The sequence below is a fragment of the Ranitomeya variabilis genome, chromosome 6 (genome assembly GCF_051348905.1).
Source record: "Ranitomeya variabilis isolate aRanVar5 chromosome 6, aRanVar5.hap1, whole genome shotgun sequence".
Taxonomy (NCBI): Eukaryota; Metazoa; Chordata; class Amphibia; order Anura; family Dendrobatidae; genus Ranitomeya; species Ranitomeya variabilis.
Genome location: NC_135237.1, coordinates 49,734,074 through 49,752,144, shown reverse-complemented (window position 1 = coordinate 49,752,144; position 18,071 = coordinate 49,734,074). Strand labels below are relative to the sequence as shown.

Here is an 18,071-nt window from a genome sequence, read left to right as displayed (position 1 = left end):
CCCCCATAGAGCATAAAACACTTACGGACATATGAATTTAAACCTTTTGTAATATTCATCAAGCCGCCATCTATCGAACGCTTGAGAGAAACAAGGAAGAACGCCAAAGTAATCTCCAGCAAAGATGATCGGGTGTCATCAAAACTCTTCACGGTAAGTGTTCCCTAAGAGAGTCGTTGGGGATCTTTATGTGGTGTTTTTTTTTTGTTGTAAACATGGTTAATATATTAAAGCACTACCGCCGGTACTGTCGGTCAGAGCACTGCGGGGTAACGCTATCAGATGTCAGCATGACCCCGCAGCTGTGACTGTGATCTGCGGTATAAAGCTTACCGCAGATCGGCAGGCTCATGAGACTACGGCTCCCATCGGGCTACGTCTGCTGTCACTGATAACAGTGACAGCAGGTGCCGCTGATGATGGGAGACGTAGTATCCTCTGCCGGCGCCTGCACTCACAGTTGAAATTAAAACAAAAAATAATAATTACATACACATTCACATAAAAATAAAAACCCATTATACTCGCCTAACACCAAATCCCCGATGCCCTCGTCTCCTAGAAATAATGTAAAATAACAAACCACCATATACTCACCTTTCCGCCATAGTCCACTTAATCCCGAGTGTCCCACGACGATCTCATGTGAAGAACAGTCACATCGGGAGATATGACCGCTCTACCCGGCCGCCGGCGATACACTGACATCGGTTCCGGTGCTTTCACTTACGGCACCGCTGCGTGAGAACTTTCCCACGCAGCAGTGCCGTCAGGGAGGTCACCAGAGCTGATCAGCTGATGAACTCTCTCACGGCAGCTCAGTGATACACTGTGGGAGCGATTACCTCCTGTCTTTGAGAGCAGTCACATCAGTGACTCGCAGAAATTCCTGCAAGCAAATACGAAATGTGCGCACATAACCTTAACCGAGAGATAAATGCTAAAATTACGGTAAGTAGAAGATAATTATTACCCCCGCTGCTTGTCAACGTGCAACATTTTCAACATGTTCCTAAAACAAACAGTCTTGTTGAAAATCTCCAAAGAATAAAGGGTTTTGGTCGTCATCTGTTCTGTTTTTAGCTTGGGATCATATGAAAAGGCAAGGCTTAGTTAACGAGTGGGACATAATATTTTTGTCCTTCTGAAGACATGGTAGAAGGGAGAGGCTCCTGCTGCAGTTAACTTACACCCAGAAACATGACCACAGGGACAAAGATGGAGGAAATGTTTGTTCTTTTGGGAAACATTGAGAAAATTGTTTTTCCATTAGTATAAATTGCCGTAGAATCAGGGGAATTGATTATTTTGCCTTTTTTTTAAAAGCAGATTTTTCATGTTTAGTGATAATGGCTCAGAGTCAGAGCAGAGTGTCATTTTAGTGTGATCCGATTCTCTCACATGCGAGAATTGGAGCACAGGTGTGGAAAAGACCGAGAACTCGAGATCTTAATTTCTTCTGTCTCCTGCATTGTTTGAGTCCGCAGATGTCGGAGTGCACTCGGATGACATCAGAGTGCAGTCTGATGTTTTACACACACCCACCCATAGACTTGTATAGGTGCACGTGATCCCAAATCCGGAGCCACTCGACTTTATGAGAAGAAAGTTACAGATCGGCACTACCCCATAGAATAACGCTGGTCCGAGTGCAATCCGATAAAGCATCACATACCCATTATAGTCTTTGGGTATTTCACAGGACCGTGTATTTTTTCTGACCAAGGGGTCTGCACACGGAGACATGTCTGATCTTGATCCCATTCTCAGATCAAAATGGGCAAAGCAAGTCTATGGGTCTTTGGAAAAAATCAAGCTCTCAGGTGCCATCATATGTATGTGTTTTCACTGACTGTTTCATATGAGAAGGTTGAGGAACCTTGAATTTTTTTTTATTTATTTATTTTTTTTCATTCGAGAAAAAAACTCTGATGGTAAAAGCTGACCAAACTTTTTATGAAACTGATTTAAAAGTAAAAAAAAAAAAAAAAAAACAACAATGCTGAAACTCAGACTTCAGATGTTCAGGTCACAGAGGCCGCAGAGTTCTGCGCATTACCAGAAGAAAATGTGTTATTGTTTCATAAAAGTTTATTAACTTAAACGGTTTCAGGCCTGAAAATAATGGATCACATACAGCAAGTACCAAACCAAAGTCAACCTTCAATTCACTGGGTCCTGGTAGCAGAGAGGTTATGTAAATGATCGTATATATTATGTATGTACATACAGAACATTAATAACCCGGGGGTCGGGCGTATTCACATTCATAATATTAGGACTTGCAATAAAGGAGCTACATAAACTTTTCCCAGGCAGTGATTTCATGATATTAATATTTTTAGTTGACGGAGCTGAGTTGCAATACCGCATACAACCCATGGACAGGGGAGGCGCTGTTTCCAGAAGAAAGCTGCTATGGGTTCTCTAATCCTGCAACCTTTTTACTGGCAATCCCGAATCTAATCAATCAACTCTATATCCTGAAATCATAAGGAAGCCTTGTGTCTTGCAAAAAAAGTCTAGAAAATTTGATGGCAAACGTAAATAAATGTATAAAAACTTCAAACGTCATGAACTTGTGGAGGAGATTTCTGCAACAAATCCGCAAAAATACAAGAAATCTGCAAGAGTAAAATTATACCAAATCGTGTGGAGGTTGGTGCAGATGAAAAGGTGAAAAGTTAATGGTTTAAAAAAAAACAACATTATATTTTAATGTTTTTAACATTCCCCGGGTGCCCTCCTGGTGATGCAGCGGTCCCTGAATACTGGCCTGACAAAGCCTGGATGTAAACATTTTTTTTCCTTGCAAATTTTCTAAATAAACCAGAAGCAATCCTGATTCCAGCAAAGTGAATGAGAACCCTGAAGTCATACTTGAAATGTCCCGTTTTCTATTCATTTGCATTAGGCTATGTTCACTCTAGGCGTTTTTTTCAGGGTTTTTTGATGCTTTTTTTATGCAAATTTTCAGCTGTCTTACAGTACCAGCAAAGTCAGAGATTTCAGAAATCTCATGCACACACATTTTTTTTTTTGTCATCAGGATTTTGTGTTTTTGCTTGTTTTTTGTAGAATAGAGCATGGTACTGTTTGGTGAAAATTTGCTGCATTTTTTGTGCCAAAACCTGATGACGTAGAATCAGATTGATTTTGGTTTTTTTCCACTAAACTATATCAGCATGCACAAAAGAAAAATGTAGCGTCGCAAAAACGCACAAAAAAGCAACAAAAACCAACGCTGAAAAAAAAACGCCTAGTGTGAACATCGCCTTGCCTGTCTCTATTTTTACTATCTCTGTGTTAGTTTTTCTCATATGTATAAAAAACCTGATGGAAGTTTTTCGAGCTTCGGCAGTGTATAACGGATGCCATCCACGAGCTGACACATTCCCTTCAGTTGTCGAGATCTGTCATCAGAAGGGGACATGTCTCCTTTGGGTCTTATGCAGACAACTTGTTAGTAAACTTCACTTTATTCCAGTCTCTCCCATACATATTATCATGTGGCGAAGACAGTACATGCACAGCTGCGCCATATTATTTCAATTATTTTACTACTTCTTTTTTTTAAGTAAGTTTGGGTTTGTTTGTTTTTTTAGTTTTTGCTTATTTACGCAGCTAAAAGGGCAGTACGGTGGCTCAGTGGTTAGCAGTGCAGACTTGCAGCGCTGGGGTCCCGGGTTCTAATCCCACCAAGGACAACATCTGAGAGGAGTCTGTATGTTCTCTCCGTGTTTGCGTGGGTTTCCTCCGGGTTCTCCGGTTTCCTCCCACATTCCAAAGACATACTGATAGGGAATTTAGATTGTGAGTCCCATCGGGAACAGTGACGATAACTGTCAAACTGTAAAGCGCTGCGGAATATGTTAGCGCTACATAAAAATAAAAGATTATTATTATAAAAAGTAAAACCAGATGTAAATCTGTCACACAGGACATTTATGGGACTGTTTAGAACTTGGGGTGTCGGGGAATATTTTGCACAGTATTGGCTCTCATATCGGATGCTCCATCACACGCATAGTAATTAGTGATGAGCAAACGTGTTTGGATAAGGTGTTATCTGAGCATGCTCAGGTGCTAAACAAGTGTCTCCGGTGTGCTCGAAAAGAATATTCGAGTCCCCCATTTTTTTGGACCACGCCGAAGACACTCGATCAGCACCCGAGCATGCTCAGATAACACCTTATCCCAGCACGTTCGCTCATCACAAATAGTAATCTATGACTTTTATATTTGTTCTTTACAGGAACAATAAGTGATTCTGGCATGAACTATTTATGAAGCCGGAGAGCAGTCGATGAATGTGCCGGTGTTGAATGCACAAGCCTTAGTATTCACTTATTTCTTTTACTCTACAAACTCCGCTAATAAATAGTGCGGGCATTCAGATCGCAGCGTTATATATCCAGCCATGCCTCAGTGGAATTCCTCATCTGTAGTCATTTCCTCCGGAGTCTCCTCGGTCTCTGACCGCTAGTTTGTCCATGCAAATCATCCCTTTATTGGTTCGAGCTGTTAGTAAACACAGGGCGATGCCAGAAATGTGCACTTGTTCAGCTCGGTTAGCGGAGGACGCACTGACATAAAGGACATCCACTGCTCATTACCCTGTGGTCTCTTCTGTTTCTGCTTGTGCATTCAGCGTAATTGACTTTAAACATAGAGGGGGGATGTCACATGTGAACACTGCCATGTGGAGTCTGCTGTAATGAGAAGCAGGACCCTAGAAGCCGTGTGTCTGGCGGTGCCCCAGGTCTGGCAGAATGTATACTGTGTTCCGAGATGCCCTCTGCTGAGGCCGTCTCACTGGCATCTGTTGGTCTAACCGTAGGGTAGCTCCTCACAATTTAACTTTCTGGACCCGTGGCTGTATGACATAGAGGGGATGGGATATTGGAGAAGTTTTGGTTGCAGCAGCGGATGCAGCACCCTTGTGCCACACATCTATGGCCATTACTGCAATTAGGCTCGGACTGGGCCACCGGTGAGCAGGGCAATTCCCCGGTGGGCCCTTGTGAAGAAGTGCTAATACACTTCATACACTGTTTACAGAAATAAGACATCATCTTATACAAATTATTCAGTTTAAGCACAAAAAAGTGTACTAAAGTAAGGTTATATTCCATGTAGCCGAACAGTGGGCTCCTAGAGTCAGTCACCCCAGTCCGGCACTGGCTGCAGGTGCAGATTTTGTTCTCTGCATTGCAAAGTACTCAGCAGCATAATGAGCATGCACACTTTGAATTTCACGCAGAATTTTTTTTTACTACATGTGGTTTTGAGAACTCCATCCACCGACATTGTACTTGTTATCGCTAATTGTGCACCGAAAATCTGCAACAATTCCGCCACATCTGAGCTCCACAATTAGCTTTTGGAGCCATGCCACCCCTTAATGTAAAAGTGCATCATGGGTCTCAGGTAGTGAAGGAATCTTAACCTACCATTACATCAAGGAGGTCTGATAGGCACAATGGGTGGGACAGCTGTAATATACAGATACACTCCCACCCCCAAAATGCTGTACATAGGGGAAACTCAGGTCCCAGCCGTTAACCAGTTCAGTGCTGAAATCAAATCTAATCATGGCCGTGTACATGGAGGAATATTATGGCCACCACTAGTGACAAAGGTTGTCCCCCAGAATTAACTTTGGCCCAATGCCTTTCAAAGTTAAAATCCTAAATATTTGCAAATGCACTTAAAGTGGCATGTAATAGTTTGGGCACCCCTGGTCAAAATTACTGTTATTGTTAACAGTTAAGCAAGTTGAAGATGAAATGATCTCTAAAAGGCCTAAAGTTAAAGATAACACATTTCCTTTGTATTTTAGGCAAAAATATATATTTATTTTCATATTTTACATTTAAAAAAATTGCAAAAAAGGAAAATGCAAAAGTTTTGGCACCCTGCATGGTTAGTACCTAGTAGCATTTTTTTTTGCAAGTATCACAGCTTGTAAACGCTTTTTGTAGGTAAGAGTCTTTCAGTTCTTGTTTGAGGGATTTTCATCCATTCTTCCTTTGAAAATTCCTCCAGTTCTGTGAGATTTCCGGGTCGTCTTGCATGCACTGCTATGTTGAGGTCTATCCACAGATATTCAATGGTCTTTATATCAGGAGACTGTGAGGGCCATTGTTAAACCTTTATCTTGCACCTTTTCAGGTCGTCTATTGGGGATTTTGATGTGTTTAGGATCATTATCCATTTGTAGAAGCCATCCTCTTCCTCTTTTCAACTTCAGGTTTTTTTTACAGATGGTGTTATGTTTGCATCAAGAATTTGTTGAAATTTCTTTAAATCTATTCTTCCCTCTCCCCGTGAAATTTTCCTCGTGCCATTGGCTGCAACATAACCCCAAAGCATGAGTGACCCATCCCCATGCTTACTGGTTGGCGAGATGTTGTTTTCCTGAAATTCTGTGCCCTGTTTTTCTCCACTCATACCTTTGATATGTGGCTAAAGAGTTCTATTTTAAACTCCTCGGTCCACAGAACTTGTTTCCAAAATGCATCAGGCGTGTTAAGATTTTCTTTTGCATACTTCTGCTGCTGAGTTTTATGGTATGGACTCGGAAAAGGTTTTCTTCTGATGACTCTTCCATGAAGGCCATATTTGTACAGGTGTCTATGAACAGCAGAACAATGTGAGTCTGCTAAATCTTTTTGAAGGTGTTTTGCATTTAAGTGAGGGTATTGATTTCCCTCTCTAGCAATCGTACAAGCAGCTCTCACTGAAATGTAACTTGTTCTTCCAGACCTTATCTTGACCTCCACTGTTCCTGTTAACTTCCATTTCTTAATTACATTACAAACTGAGAAAAGGGCAACTTGAAAACGCTTCACTATCTTCTTATAGCCTTCTCCTGCTTTGTGGGCCTCCACCATTTTCATTTTCAGAGTACTAGGCTGTTGTTTAGTAGAACCCATGACTGCTGGTTTTTGACACAAGGTTAGAGGAGGCTGTGTTTTTATAAATCTGAGAAATTTGCCTCTCCTGGCCTTTCCTAACAATGATAGGTGAACAAGCCATAACCCGAACAGGCTAATTAGGGTCTGAAACCTTGGTCAAAGTTATCTGAGCACACAAATTACCAAGGGTGCCAACATTTTTGCATCTGTCCATTTTCCTTTTTGTAAGTTCTAAAATGGAAAAGATAAAAATATATTTTTGTTTTTTGCCTAAAATACAAAGGAAATGTGTCATCTTTAACTTCGGGCCTTTTAGAGATCATTTCATCTTCAACTTACTGTTCACAATAACAGTGATTTTTACTATGGGTGCCCAAACTTTTACATGCACTGAATGTTCAAAAAATTGACTGTTTTTCATTTCCCTAAATATCCTTTTCCAACTTTGTTTACCTTCTGTTGCTACTGGACATGTCTTCCATTAGTTTTTTGTTCTGTGGTCGAGCATGTGCAGTCCCTTCTCGCTATTCCCGAACTTAGCGTATTTCTCTGGACAGGAAAACTATACGTGTGTTATTTCCCTTCAGCCGAGTTCAAGAATGCTCAAAGAGCTCTCCGCTGCTCTGTGTCCTCCTCCGTCCCATGCGGACCACTTGTTTGTGTCGCAGAAGCAGCTGAGCGTTCCTCGAGCATACACTTTGAAAGACCAATGAAATAATGAAGAACATATTTTTTTAATATGGTGCGTCTCCTGAGTGATGCCCCGGTTATCACTTTGATGCTAGAGAAATGTGGGCAGCACACAGGAAAAGATGGAGATGCCTTCTGCTGGGAGAAGACAATTATTGTTTCTGGGAAATGTACTTTCCTGGACATAATTGGCAGCCACCTGGTACAAGCAGCAGGACCGCCCTGTCTGCTCAAAAACAGAGACGATAAGCCCAAAGGAAGATTATTATAGCATGGTGGTGTCTGTTTCCACCATGCTTTAAGGTCATCGTTTTGGGATAAAAAGAGAAGTATTGTGGATTAATTTAATTAAATAAATAAAAAATTATTATATGGTAAATGCAAAAACTTGATTTGTCTACTAATCCCGGGCAGCTTCAGTGCAGTGCTTAAAATCTAGACCGCAGATGTGGTCGGTCTCCTAGACATCGATCTGTAAACAAGAGAAAAGTTTATATATCTCAAAGGCGGCTACAAATTTTAATAAAAATTAAGTTGCAAAACTGCTTGTTTTTAAAAGCACTATGTAACAACACTCATTTTGAAGATGGGAATAACCCTGTAAGTTTACTGTAGTCTTCAGAGCGTTGTTAGGCAAAGAGTCAACCAACGTGCTAAGCCCTATGTGCATTTATTAGAGAGGAGAAGCTGCTGTCAGTCACCTCTGGGCTTTTACCTGAGACCAATAGGAATCGGCATGTTGAAATCCAACTTTTCTGATCATCAGTGGGAGTCGGGTGGACCCCCTTTCATATTAGATAGTTGGCCAGTTTCATTCCTTGAATACCATTACAAAAAAAATAAATGTTTTTGAGTTTCTTTAGCCCCAAAATGACTTATTCCTGAAGGGGTTAAATACTTTTCATATTTAAAATATCTGTGTACATGACCCTGGAATGTATTCATGTTATTGATTATTTTTTTCCTGCCTCACAATCTCTTCTTTTTTTTATCCCTCCCCAGGAGGAAGATTTCGATGAAATGATCAGGTCGGCACAAATCATGGAAGTTCAGTATGGTCACTACTTTGACAAAATCATCATAAATGACGACCTTGCCACAGCGTACAATGAACTGAAGTCCACCCTTGACAGGCTGGAGAAAGACAGCTTCTGGGCACCAGTGAGCTGGCTCCATTCCTGAGCACCCTCCCCCGAGGAATGGCACAAATATTTTTTTATTTTGCGTTATTTTTTTATCGCTCGTCCTACGGTGGGATTCTCACCCGGTTGAATTTGTTTTTAGCCCTCATTTGATTTTGTTCTCAGACGCGTGACAGAATGGTGGGCAGCTGGTTTCTTTTCATGTATGTGAAGATCGGGTCTAGCCGTACGTCGGCGCGTAGAGTGTGATCAGTGTGCCGCGCCGGGACAACGAAGTATGAGCGGCAAGTAGCCAACCTGAGACTCCGTGACCTGCTCAGCGGGGGGATAATCATCCTGTATGTGACCACTACTGGGTGCCGAGAATAATACTAAACTTTATTTATTAGGATAGACTTGAAAAACTTGTTCAGGATTCGAAAACATGGCTGCCTTTTTCCAGAAACAGCGCCATGCTTTTCAGCAGACTGTGATTGGTATTGCTGCTCCGTTCCATTAACGTAGATGAGACTGAGTTGCAGTACCATACACGACCTATGAACAGGTGTGGCAGTGCTTTGGAAGGAGGGATATATATATATTTTTCTATCACTGAGTCAATGACACTGTAAAGGGTAAGGTTATTGAGAATGAGCTTGGATGTATATTATGTCTGGCACTATGGTTTCTCATTTATTTATGGGTCGTCATTATTTTCTGAGTACACAGCTAAATGAACGTGGCTCACACACTGGAATTCTGGGTTCTTACATAACTATTAGTGATGAGCGAACGTGCTCGGATAGGGTAACACCTTATTCGAGTACGTTCGCTCATCACTAATAACTATTCGTGTACGGTTTACAACCTAATGTTACCTTACTATATCACTCAGTGAAGCACTGCCAGGTCAGGGGGCTGTGTGCCTCGTTAGCAGTGTGACTGATTGGTGTAGGGTGGGTGCTCCATTTTGCACTGGTTTTCATAAAGCCGTAGGCCTCTTCTCAGTAGGCACAGTGCCCTTCTTCCCAATGTAAAGCTTTTTGAAGGATAAGGCTGGCCCACCATGAGATCCTTCAGTGGGCTTAGGGAGGTTTCTCAATGATTGGAAAAACAAGTAGGGTTCCCTTTAAATGACAACACAGCACTTCTTTTCTTTTTTAATTCCTCAATGACACAGAATAATAATGCCATCACCCTGACGCCTGGAGATGGAGCCTCTTACAAGATGTCCGCCCGTCTTTACACACCACTGTGGTCGGCCCGCACAGTTTTTTCGGTAGATCCTTTCAGCAGATGTCTACAATTATCGTCACACGTGGTACCACTGATGGTCTGTGACACATGTATATAGAAGGGAATCGGGAAAATCATTTTGCAGGGAAATCTTCCTGTGTCTTACTATCCAATATCAGACGATTAAGCCGCCATTTACTGCTCGCTGTCGTGTATAAGCGGATATTTACCACAGGTATTATCACATTCCGTGTATATAGGCGCTGTCCGAGGGTCCGTGATGTGCAAGCGGTGCGCTCACCTGCGCAGGGGTTTAACATTTTGATTTTTTATTAATGGTTTTTGGTTATTGTTTGGTTATTGGATAAAAATCCTGAGAAATGGTGGTGATCCGACTGCTGGGACCTGCAGAGAGCGGAGAGCTTTTAGCCCCGTTATCAGTGATTGCCATTCGTTCCCTATGAAGCCGCCAAGGACTGCGATCAGCTTCTTCCAGCAGCCTTGTAAAGAATGAATGGGGCGACGGTCCGGCATCTGACCTGCCGCGCCATTGTGTAATAGGTATAAAAATTCCCTGATCTACCAATCGGTGCATGAGTAGTTGGACCCTCATCGGTCATTTGGTTATCACCTATCCTGCAGATACATTGTTTTATCTCGACAACCCCTTTAATGTAAAGAAGGAAACAATTCTAAGTTTCATTCAGCCATGTAGGGCATTTCCTATCATATACCTGCTACCTGGATTACTGCTGAGAAGCATCTCTCATATTGGTGAGCAGCGATGTTGCCGTGTAAAAAAAGGAGTTGTGGCGATCCCGCCGCTCCGTACATTCACGGGCTGCCATAAACTGCACTTATCTGCGGTGTTCCCAATGCCTGCTCTCCTTTATCACCTCCATTGCTCTTCTACGGGGGGGCTTAGGGTAAACGATGTACTTTAGGGAATGAACAATCATAAAATTCCATGTACGCCCACCTTTTCGGTTGTCTGTAGGTTAGATGGGTTAGATGGAAGAGAGTAACACATGACTTCAGGAAAAACTATACATGGAGTGTCTATGGGGTCTCCAACTACTGCTGTGACAATTTCTGCAGAAAATCAATAAAGCCAGCTACATGCTTTATTTTTTTTTATCCCATTCATCTGTTGGAGGTTAACGGATTTTCTGCTACTATTTTATTGATTGCCTTTTTCAGATTAATGGGAAGGCAGACGTCACCTTAGATATTGTCATTAATATCACATCATTATCTGATATTGTTATAAGATTTGCAGGCAGGAAGATGTAAAAAAATGTATACCGCGTAACGGTCGTTCCCAAGGACTGCAGATCGTCTCTTAATGAGGTCAATAGGAGCTGATCTGCAGCATCAGGAGTGGCCACCAAACAGTTTTTCTTTCCATACACTGTCTGCCACCGGCGCAGCTCATGGCCTCCACCGATCTGATATTCACTATCTATCCTGACTATAGGTCCTGCACGCTCCACCTTCTGCCTCGGGCAATACACCTCTATTTGGGTTGTGTGCGGAAAGACTCACACAGGGACAGTGGAGGAATTTTACTGAGCATGTGTGGAGAAATTCTGCATGGTTTGAGCTACACATGCTCAATTTAAAGGTGGCCATACACATTACATAGAAGTAGTAGGTTGGCGGGCGAGCCAGCATTGAACGCACAATCATTACACCGATGCCACCGCACATTTTAGTCCATATTTCCCCTTACAGTCGTTCAAACTTGCCGCCTATGTTCGGTGACACCAGGCGAAAAGCAAAAAGGTAATCTGGCGAGACTATCTGAACTGGATCCAATGAGCGATACCAATGTTGGCTGTGTACTGACTCTGTATGACCCCCCACAAGGTCCGAAGCAATGAAAATCCCAAGGCACCAGAGAGCTTGTATAGGGATAAAAATTAGCTTTCATTCCATCCTTAAAACCACAAAATTAATATAAAAAATGAGGTAGACAATGCAACGTTTGGGCCATAGTAGGCCTTTATCAAGCCAGAAATACAAATGTTTATGGCTGAATTTTATCATGTATTTCTAGCTTGATAAAGGCCTACAATAGCCGAATTGTCGCATCGTCTGCCTCATTTTTGTATATTCGTTATGGGATTTTAAGGATGGAATAAAAGCTCCGTTTTAGCCCTTTACAAACTCTCTGGATCCTCGGAATTTTTGAGACTATCTGGCGAGAGAATCAAACGTGGCCGACTTCCTTTTGGACTATGATGATCTGTGACTGGTCAGCTAAAAAGATTGTTTATTCAGTTGTACTAGTTAATTTCTTCCATTTTCATCAACCGTAGTCCAGTGTGTATGGACACATTAGGTGTGCGCATTCCCAGGAGCCCTTGGACGTGACGTCAATGACGATCCGTAAACTGCTGCAACCGGTGGTGATCCCAGACACAACATCAGGCGGGACGTCACTGGAAGACCCACAAAATAATCAGGAAAAAGAAGGATTTTAGTAGGATAAGGGTTGAGTAAGTTAGTCTTGTTTATTTGGTCTGGCAAAACTACTTTAACTAAGAATAGATAGGTCAGCACAGGAGTAGTGCGAAACAAAACATTGTGAATCAAGTTTTACTGCAAATTAGATTTTTTTAATTTTAAAGTATTGGAACAGTAGAAAAATATAGTATCAATCGCCACCTGAGGGAGAGAGCGCTGGGACAGTGCACACTTTATAATACCGTATATATATCGCAAGACTGAATAGATGGAACTACTGTGACCTCTGACTACACTGGAAACCCTATTTAGATGCCTACACGCTGCATGGTCACCAGATATTGCGCTGCTCTCAGGCACCATTTTATAACTGTATAATTTATAACCTATGAATAGCAAAAAAAAACCTGTGAATTTTCAGGTTCTATATGGTGCTTCCATGTACTTCACCCCGGATTAATGCCTGCGCCGTCAGTATAAATAATGTCCTATGCAGGTTTGGGATGGGTAGTGCCCAATTTAGTAAGACTCTCCTCCTTCTGCTCAATACAGTGTCTAATTGGCATCAGGTTGTTATATTAGACAGTCGCCAACCAAATGTTCACTCTCAATACACATGCGCACTTAGCATGGCCATGCAAGCATATGCTCTGTATAGGGAGAGTTGAGTACGCGGCTTCTAGGCCCATCTGGTGGCAGCTGATCTCACAAGAATTGGCAGGTGAGATCCCGCTACCTGATCCATATCTTCTCAGCAGCTTTTTTTTTTTTTTTTTAAAGAGAAAGGAGGGACCCACACACACAAATTACCGTAATCAACCTGTCTTTTTTGAATGCAGGAGTTTGTTATATAATGTTTAAGGCCATCTTAAAGGGGTTGTCTACTACTGGTCAAACCTTTGAATGCTCCCAATGCGCTGAATAAAATAATAAAAAAAGCATACATCTCTCCCAGGCCGACTCCGTTTGAGTGCTACTTCTCTCGGTGATCATGACTGGGAGAACTGTGAATGCTGGAGCCCATCAGAGGCCGTTGATAGGATGCAACGCTCATGTGCCATAAACCAGGTCATGAGATCTCTGGGAGAGCAAGGAGGTCAGCCTGCCTTTTTTTTTCTTACTTTAGTCAGCTCAATGAGGGCTTTTATAAGGGGTTGTCCAGTAGTGAGCCATCCCTTTATCCCCCAATACATCTGATGCAGTGAATGTTTGTTTCTAGCACTTAATACTTGTAACGTATTTTTTTTGCCTGCGTTGTCTCCATTGGATATCGTCTCATGTTCCAGCCCCCAAGGAAATCAAACTCCTATTTTGTCCTCTTGGAAACAACACAATTTGGGGGCAAAGTGGACCCTTTCTTAGAATACAGTGAAGTCTAGTGTTTATGGCTCCGATTACTGCGAGCTTACTAATTCACGAGAAGCCGGTGAGGTCATTAAACACATCACATTTTCATCAGGTCAAATTTATATGTTCGTGTTGAGCAAAGAGATTCACAGGACTTGGGTACGACGTCCATATCGGTACTCCATGGTAGCTGGACCAGGGCAGTATGAATCCTTGTGATTATTAGGCCGCTGCGAAGTCATGACCTATGTATCGGGGGTCTCGTGATCATGAGATGATGCTGGGTCAGGGTCCTGTGAATCTTTTGTTCAACACTAGTATTTGTGTTACTGCAGTGAGTGACTGGTTTGCATAGTGTTGTGATATTTTATGTGTGTAACAAAAATGCAGGGGAAACTGGAATATAAAAGAATCTTTGAAGCCTAGTCAGATGAAGGGTTAAGTTGTGACTGCATTGGGGGGGCGGCATTGTGCACCCTGTCACCGTGCCACATCCTCACAGCAAGTTTATTTACAGAATGAAACATCTCACATGTTTATCTCTTAACATGGAAAAAATGTCCTAAATGAAACTGGAGGTGTTTTAGAGCTGAAAGACTAAATCTCACAGTTCCAGAACTTTGGTGCTAGTCCTTTCCTGCCTCCTCGGGGGTGTGATTATCTGTGGGCTCCACCCTCTGCATGAATGGTCATTGCACAGGAGATGAGGTGAATTGTGAGCGCGAACCATTCCATGTAGATTTTTTAGAAAGGTTGTAGGACCTGCTCTCATGATGACCCAAACCATTATGTCCCCGTTCTTTGGTCACTCTCTGAAACTTTGCAGTGTTGGATGGACAATCCTTCAGTCAACCGTTGCCAACCATGAGGCTAAACTTTGCCTTTTGTATAAATAAATAAACTCCATAAATTCTCCCGCTCTCCTCCCAAAGATCGTGGAGAGAGTTGATAAAATCCTTGCAGGTCGGAAATCAGTCATTCGTTACACATCTACAGTAACGTTATTTCTAAGATAAAGTGACAGGACGATTAATCAAGTGAAGATTTTTTGTTGTTGTTGTATATAAGAGTAATCTATGGATATTTATTACTGCCTTAATGATGCTTGATGTATTTGTTCTTCCTTTATATTGTATTGCAGGGTAAGTAGGAAAAGCTCAATGTATACAATAAATCCTGATTATAGACCGGTAACTTGGGCAGATCCGCTAATACCTGTCCTATGGAAAAGCGTCTTTATATACACATGTAATCTATCTCCACTTGTTACTATATCAGCCATTGGAAGCTATTTCTGCATTGTATGTATATACTAAGAGCACAGCCAGTTACATTTTTTTGCCTTAATCATTTTTTTTTTTCTTGTACATTTTTGCCTTTTTTATGATTTTCTAATGTGATTTAATTTTGTCGGATTTCCCCCCTCCAAAAAAAGAACAAACACTGAAGAGTCTACCACTGTCAACACAGGAAATGCCCGTTTCCTGTACGCTCCGTATACTGTGCACTGTGCTTGCCCGCATCGCTCGCTCATCTCTATTGTGTGTGGGGTGATGTAGTGTCCTATGGATTTGTCAGGTTGTGATATGCTGTTTTTAGGTCTGTTCACTGTTTCTACATTTTAAGTAAATATATTTAATTGTAACCTACTGTTTGCCATGCTAGGACAATGGTTTGTTCATGTTTTTGTACGATTGTCTACATTTCCATACTTGAACTTGTCCTTTAATTTACTAGCCAATGGTATGTTTTTAAATCTGGATTCAACTTCTTATACAGGAAAAATAAATTATTGACTTTATTGTTTTTCATTGTGTGTGTTTTTTTTTTTTTTGCTTACATTTACATGTTTTTGAAAGAGGTTTAAAAGAAACCTAAGAAAACATTTGAACACCGAACTAGTAGTGATGAGTGAACGTGGTCAGTTAAGGTGTTATCTGAGCATGCTCGTGTGCTGTGTGTCTTTGGCGTGCTCAAATACTATGTTTGCGTCCGCGCGGCTGCTTGACCGTCGCAACACATGCGGGGATTGTCTAACAAACAAGGGACCCCTACATGTGTTGTGGCTGTCTAAACAGTCGCAAGGACTCAAAATTATTTTTCGAGCACGCCAAAAGACACTCTGTTATTTCCAAGCATGCTCCGATAACATCTTATCAGAGCACATTCGCTCATCATTAATAACTAGCATATAGCAAAGCAACTGGCATATAACACATGCAATTAGCCCATTTATTGTTTTACTTATTTCTTGTTCTTTAATTAGCGCCAACGTATTCTGAATCACAATGCACAGATTGTCATTAGTGATGAGCGAGTATACTCCTTGCTCGGGTTTTCCCGAGCACGCTCGGGTGGTCTCCGAGTATTTATGACTGCTCGGAGATTTAGTTTTCCTTGCCTCAGCTGAATGATTTACAGCTACTAGACAGCTTGAACACATGTGGGGATTCCCTAGCAACCAGGCAACCCCCACATGTACTCAGCCTGGCTAGTAGCTGTAAATCATTCAGCTGTGGTGATGAAAACTAAATCTCCGGACACTACCAAATACTCGGAGATCACCCAAGCGTGCTCGGGAAAACCTGAACAACGAGTACAACGAGCATACGTTCCGTGTACATGGGAACTTGGCCTTAATGATCCCTTAGTCCAAGAGGATCACAATCCAGTTCCCTCTGTCAAATACGCATACTCATTAGGAACTTCTTTTTTAAAGTAGGAGAAAACCCACACACACCTAGAGAAAAACAAAATTCATGTAGATAATGTACTGGGATTCGAACCCAGGACTTCAAAGCTGCCAGAAAACAGAACTACAGAGCCGATCATTAAAAGCCTAATTGACGGACTTGTGCAAAATATAGGTGAACGTATGCTATGAAATAGTGTAAGAAAGTGACAAGTGAAATGACTAGGATTCTGCTAAGCTCTCTGCCATGGGATTCTGGAGCTGTAGATGCATTTCTTCTGAATTGAAGAGTCCCTCTTTATTATAAGACTGTACTGACTAGAAAATCCTGTAAGGGGTAGACCTATCCTTGTTTATTCATCGCAATGCCGGTGCTGGTTCGTAAAAAATAGACAGGTTTGGTGTGGAAGAATTGGACTGAGCTGGAAATCAACCTGAAATCCATTCATGTGAACACCTTGGGGATTGTGGATCTACAGGAACATCAGCTATGAGCCAAACCATCTCCCGACTGACTAATTCCTAAAGCTAGACTGAACCGAATAGTCTCAAAAGTGCGGAGGACCGGGATCAACCACAAAAGTAACAAAAGTCCCCCAACACAGCGCAAAGAATCAATAATGTCTTTATTGAAGATACAAATTTTAAAATGTTTTAAGGAGAGCAAACTGAAAAAACAGGATGGAAAGAAACATACATTGGACGGAACGGAATTTGGATGTTTTGCCCCCAGCAGTTCGCCCCCGGGTACATCCTGTTCGTGACGCCAAGTTGCGTCACCCGCCAGGGCAGTGGGGTACTCGGTACCGGGTACAGTACTTGAAGGGGACGTTACGGTGGCTGTGACCCGGTCCGTGGCCCTGGGCGCCCAAGTAAAGGGAAAGGTCTTTAACCCCTTCACCCCCGGAGCTTTTTTCGTTTTCGTTTTTCGCTCCCCTCCTTCCCAGAGCCATAACTTTTTTATTTTTCCATTAATATGGCCATGTGAGGGCTTATTTTTTGCGGGACGAGATGTACTTTTGAACGATACGATTGGTTTTACCATGCCATGTAACAGAAAACGGGAAAAAAATTCCAAGTGTGATGAAATTGCAAAAAAAAGTGCAATTTCACACTTGTTTTTTGTTTGGCTTTTTTGCTAGGTTCACCAAATGCTAAAACTGACCTGCCATTATGATTCTCCAGGTCATTACGAGTTCATAGACACCAAACATGTCTAGGTTATTTTTTATCTAAGTGGTGAAAAAAAATTCCAAAGTTTGCTAAAAAAAAAAAAAAGAAAATTGCGCGATTTTCCGATACCCGTAGCGTCTCCAATTTTCATGATCTGGGGTCGGGTTAGGGCCATTTTTTTTTGCGTTCGAGCTGGCGTTTTTAATGATACTATTTTGGTGTAGATACGTTCTTTTGATCGCCCGTTATTGCATTTTAATGCAATGTCGCGGTGACCAAAAAAACGTAATTTAGGCGTTTTGATTTTTTTCTCGCTACGCCATTTAGCGGTCAGGTTAATCCTGTTTTTATTGATAGATCGGGTGATTCTGAACGCGGCGATACCAAATATATGTATGTTTAATTTTTTTTTTATTGTTTTAT

General features: G+C 41.8%; 1 protein-coding gene across 2 annotated transcripts in view; it reads left to right on the top strand.

The window, feature by feature from the left end:
- MPP7 (MAGUK p55 scaffold protein 7) overlaps positions 1–15,589 on the top strand; it is a 323,523-nt gene extending 307,934 nt beyond the window's left edge. For both annotated transcript variants that reach the window (XM_077268457.1, XM_077268458.1), the window contains exons 17-18: positions 10–153; positions 8,613–15,589. In XM_077268457.1, coding sequence (XP_077124572.1) covers positions 10–153; positions 8,613–8,792 — 324 coding nt within the window. In that variant the 3' untranslated portion in view covers positions 8,793–15,589. The remainder of the gene's footprint in view (positions 1–9; positions 154–8,612) is intronic.
- Positions 15,590–18,071: the final 2,482 nt, after the last annotated feature.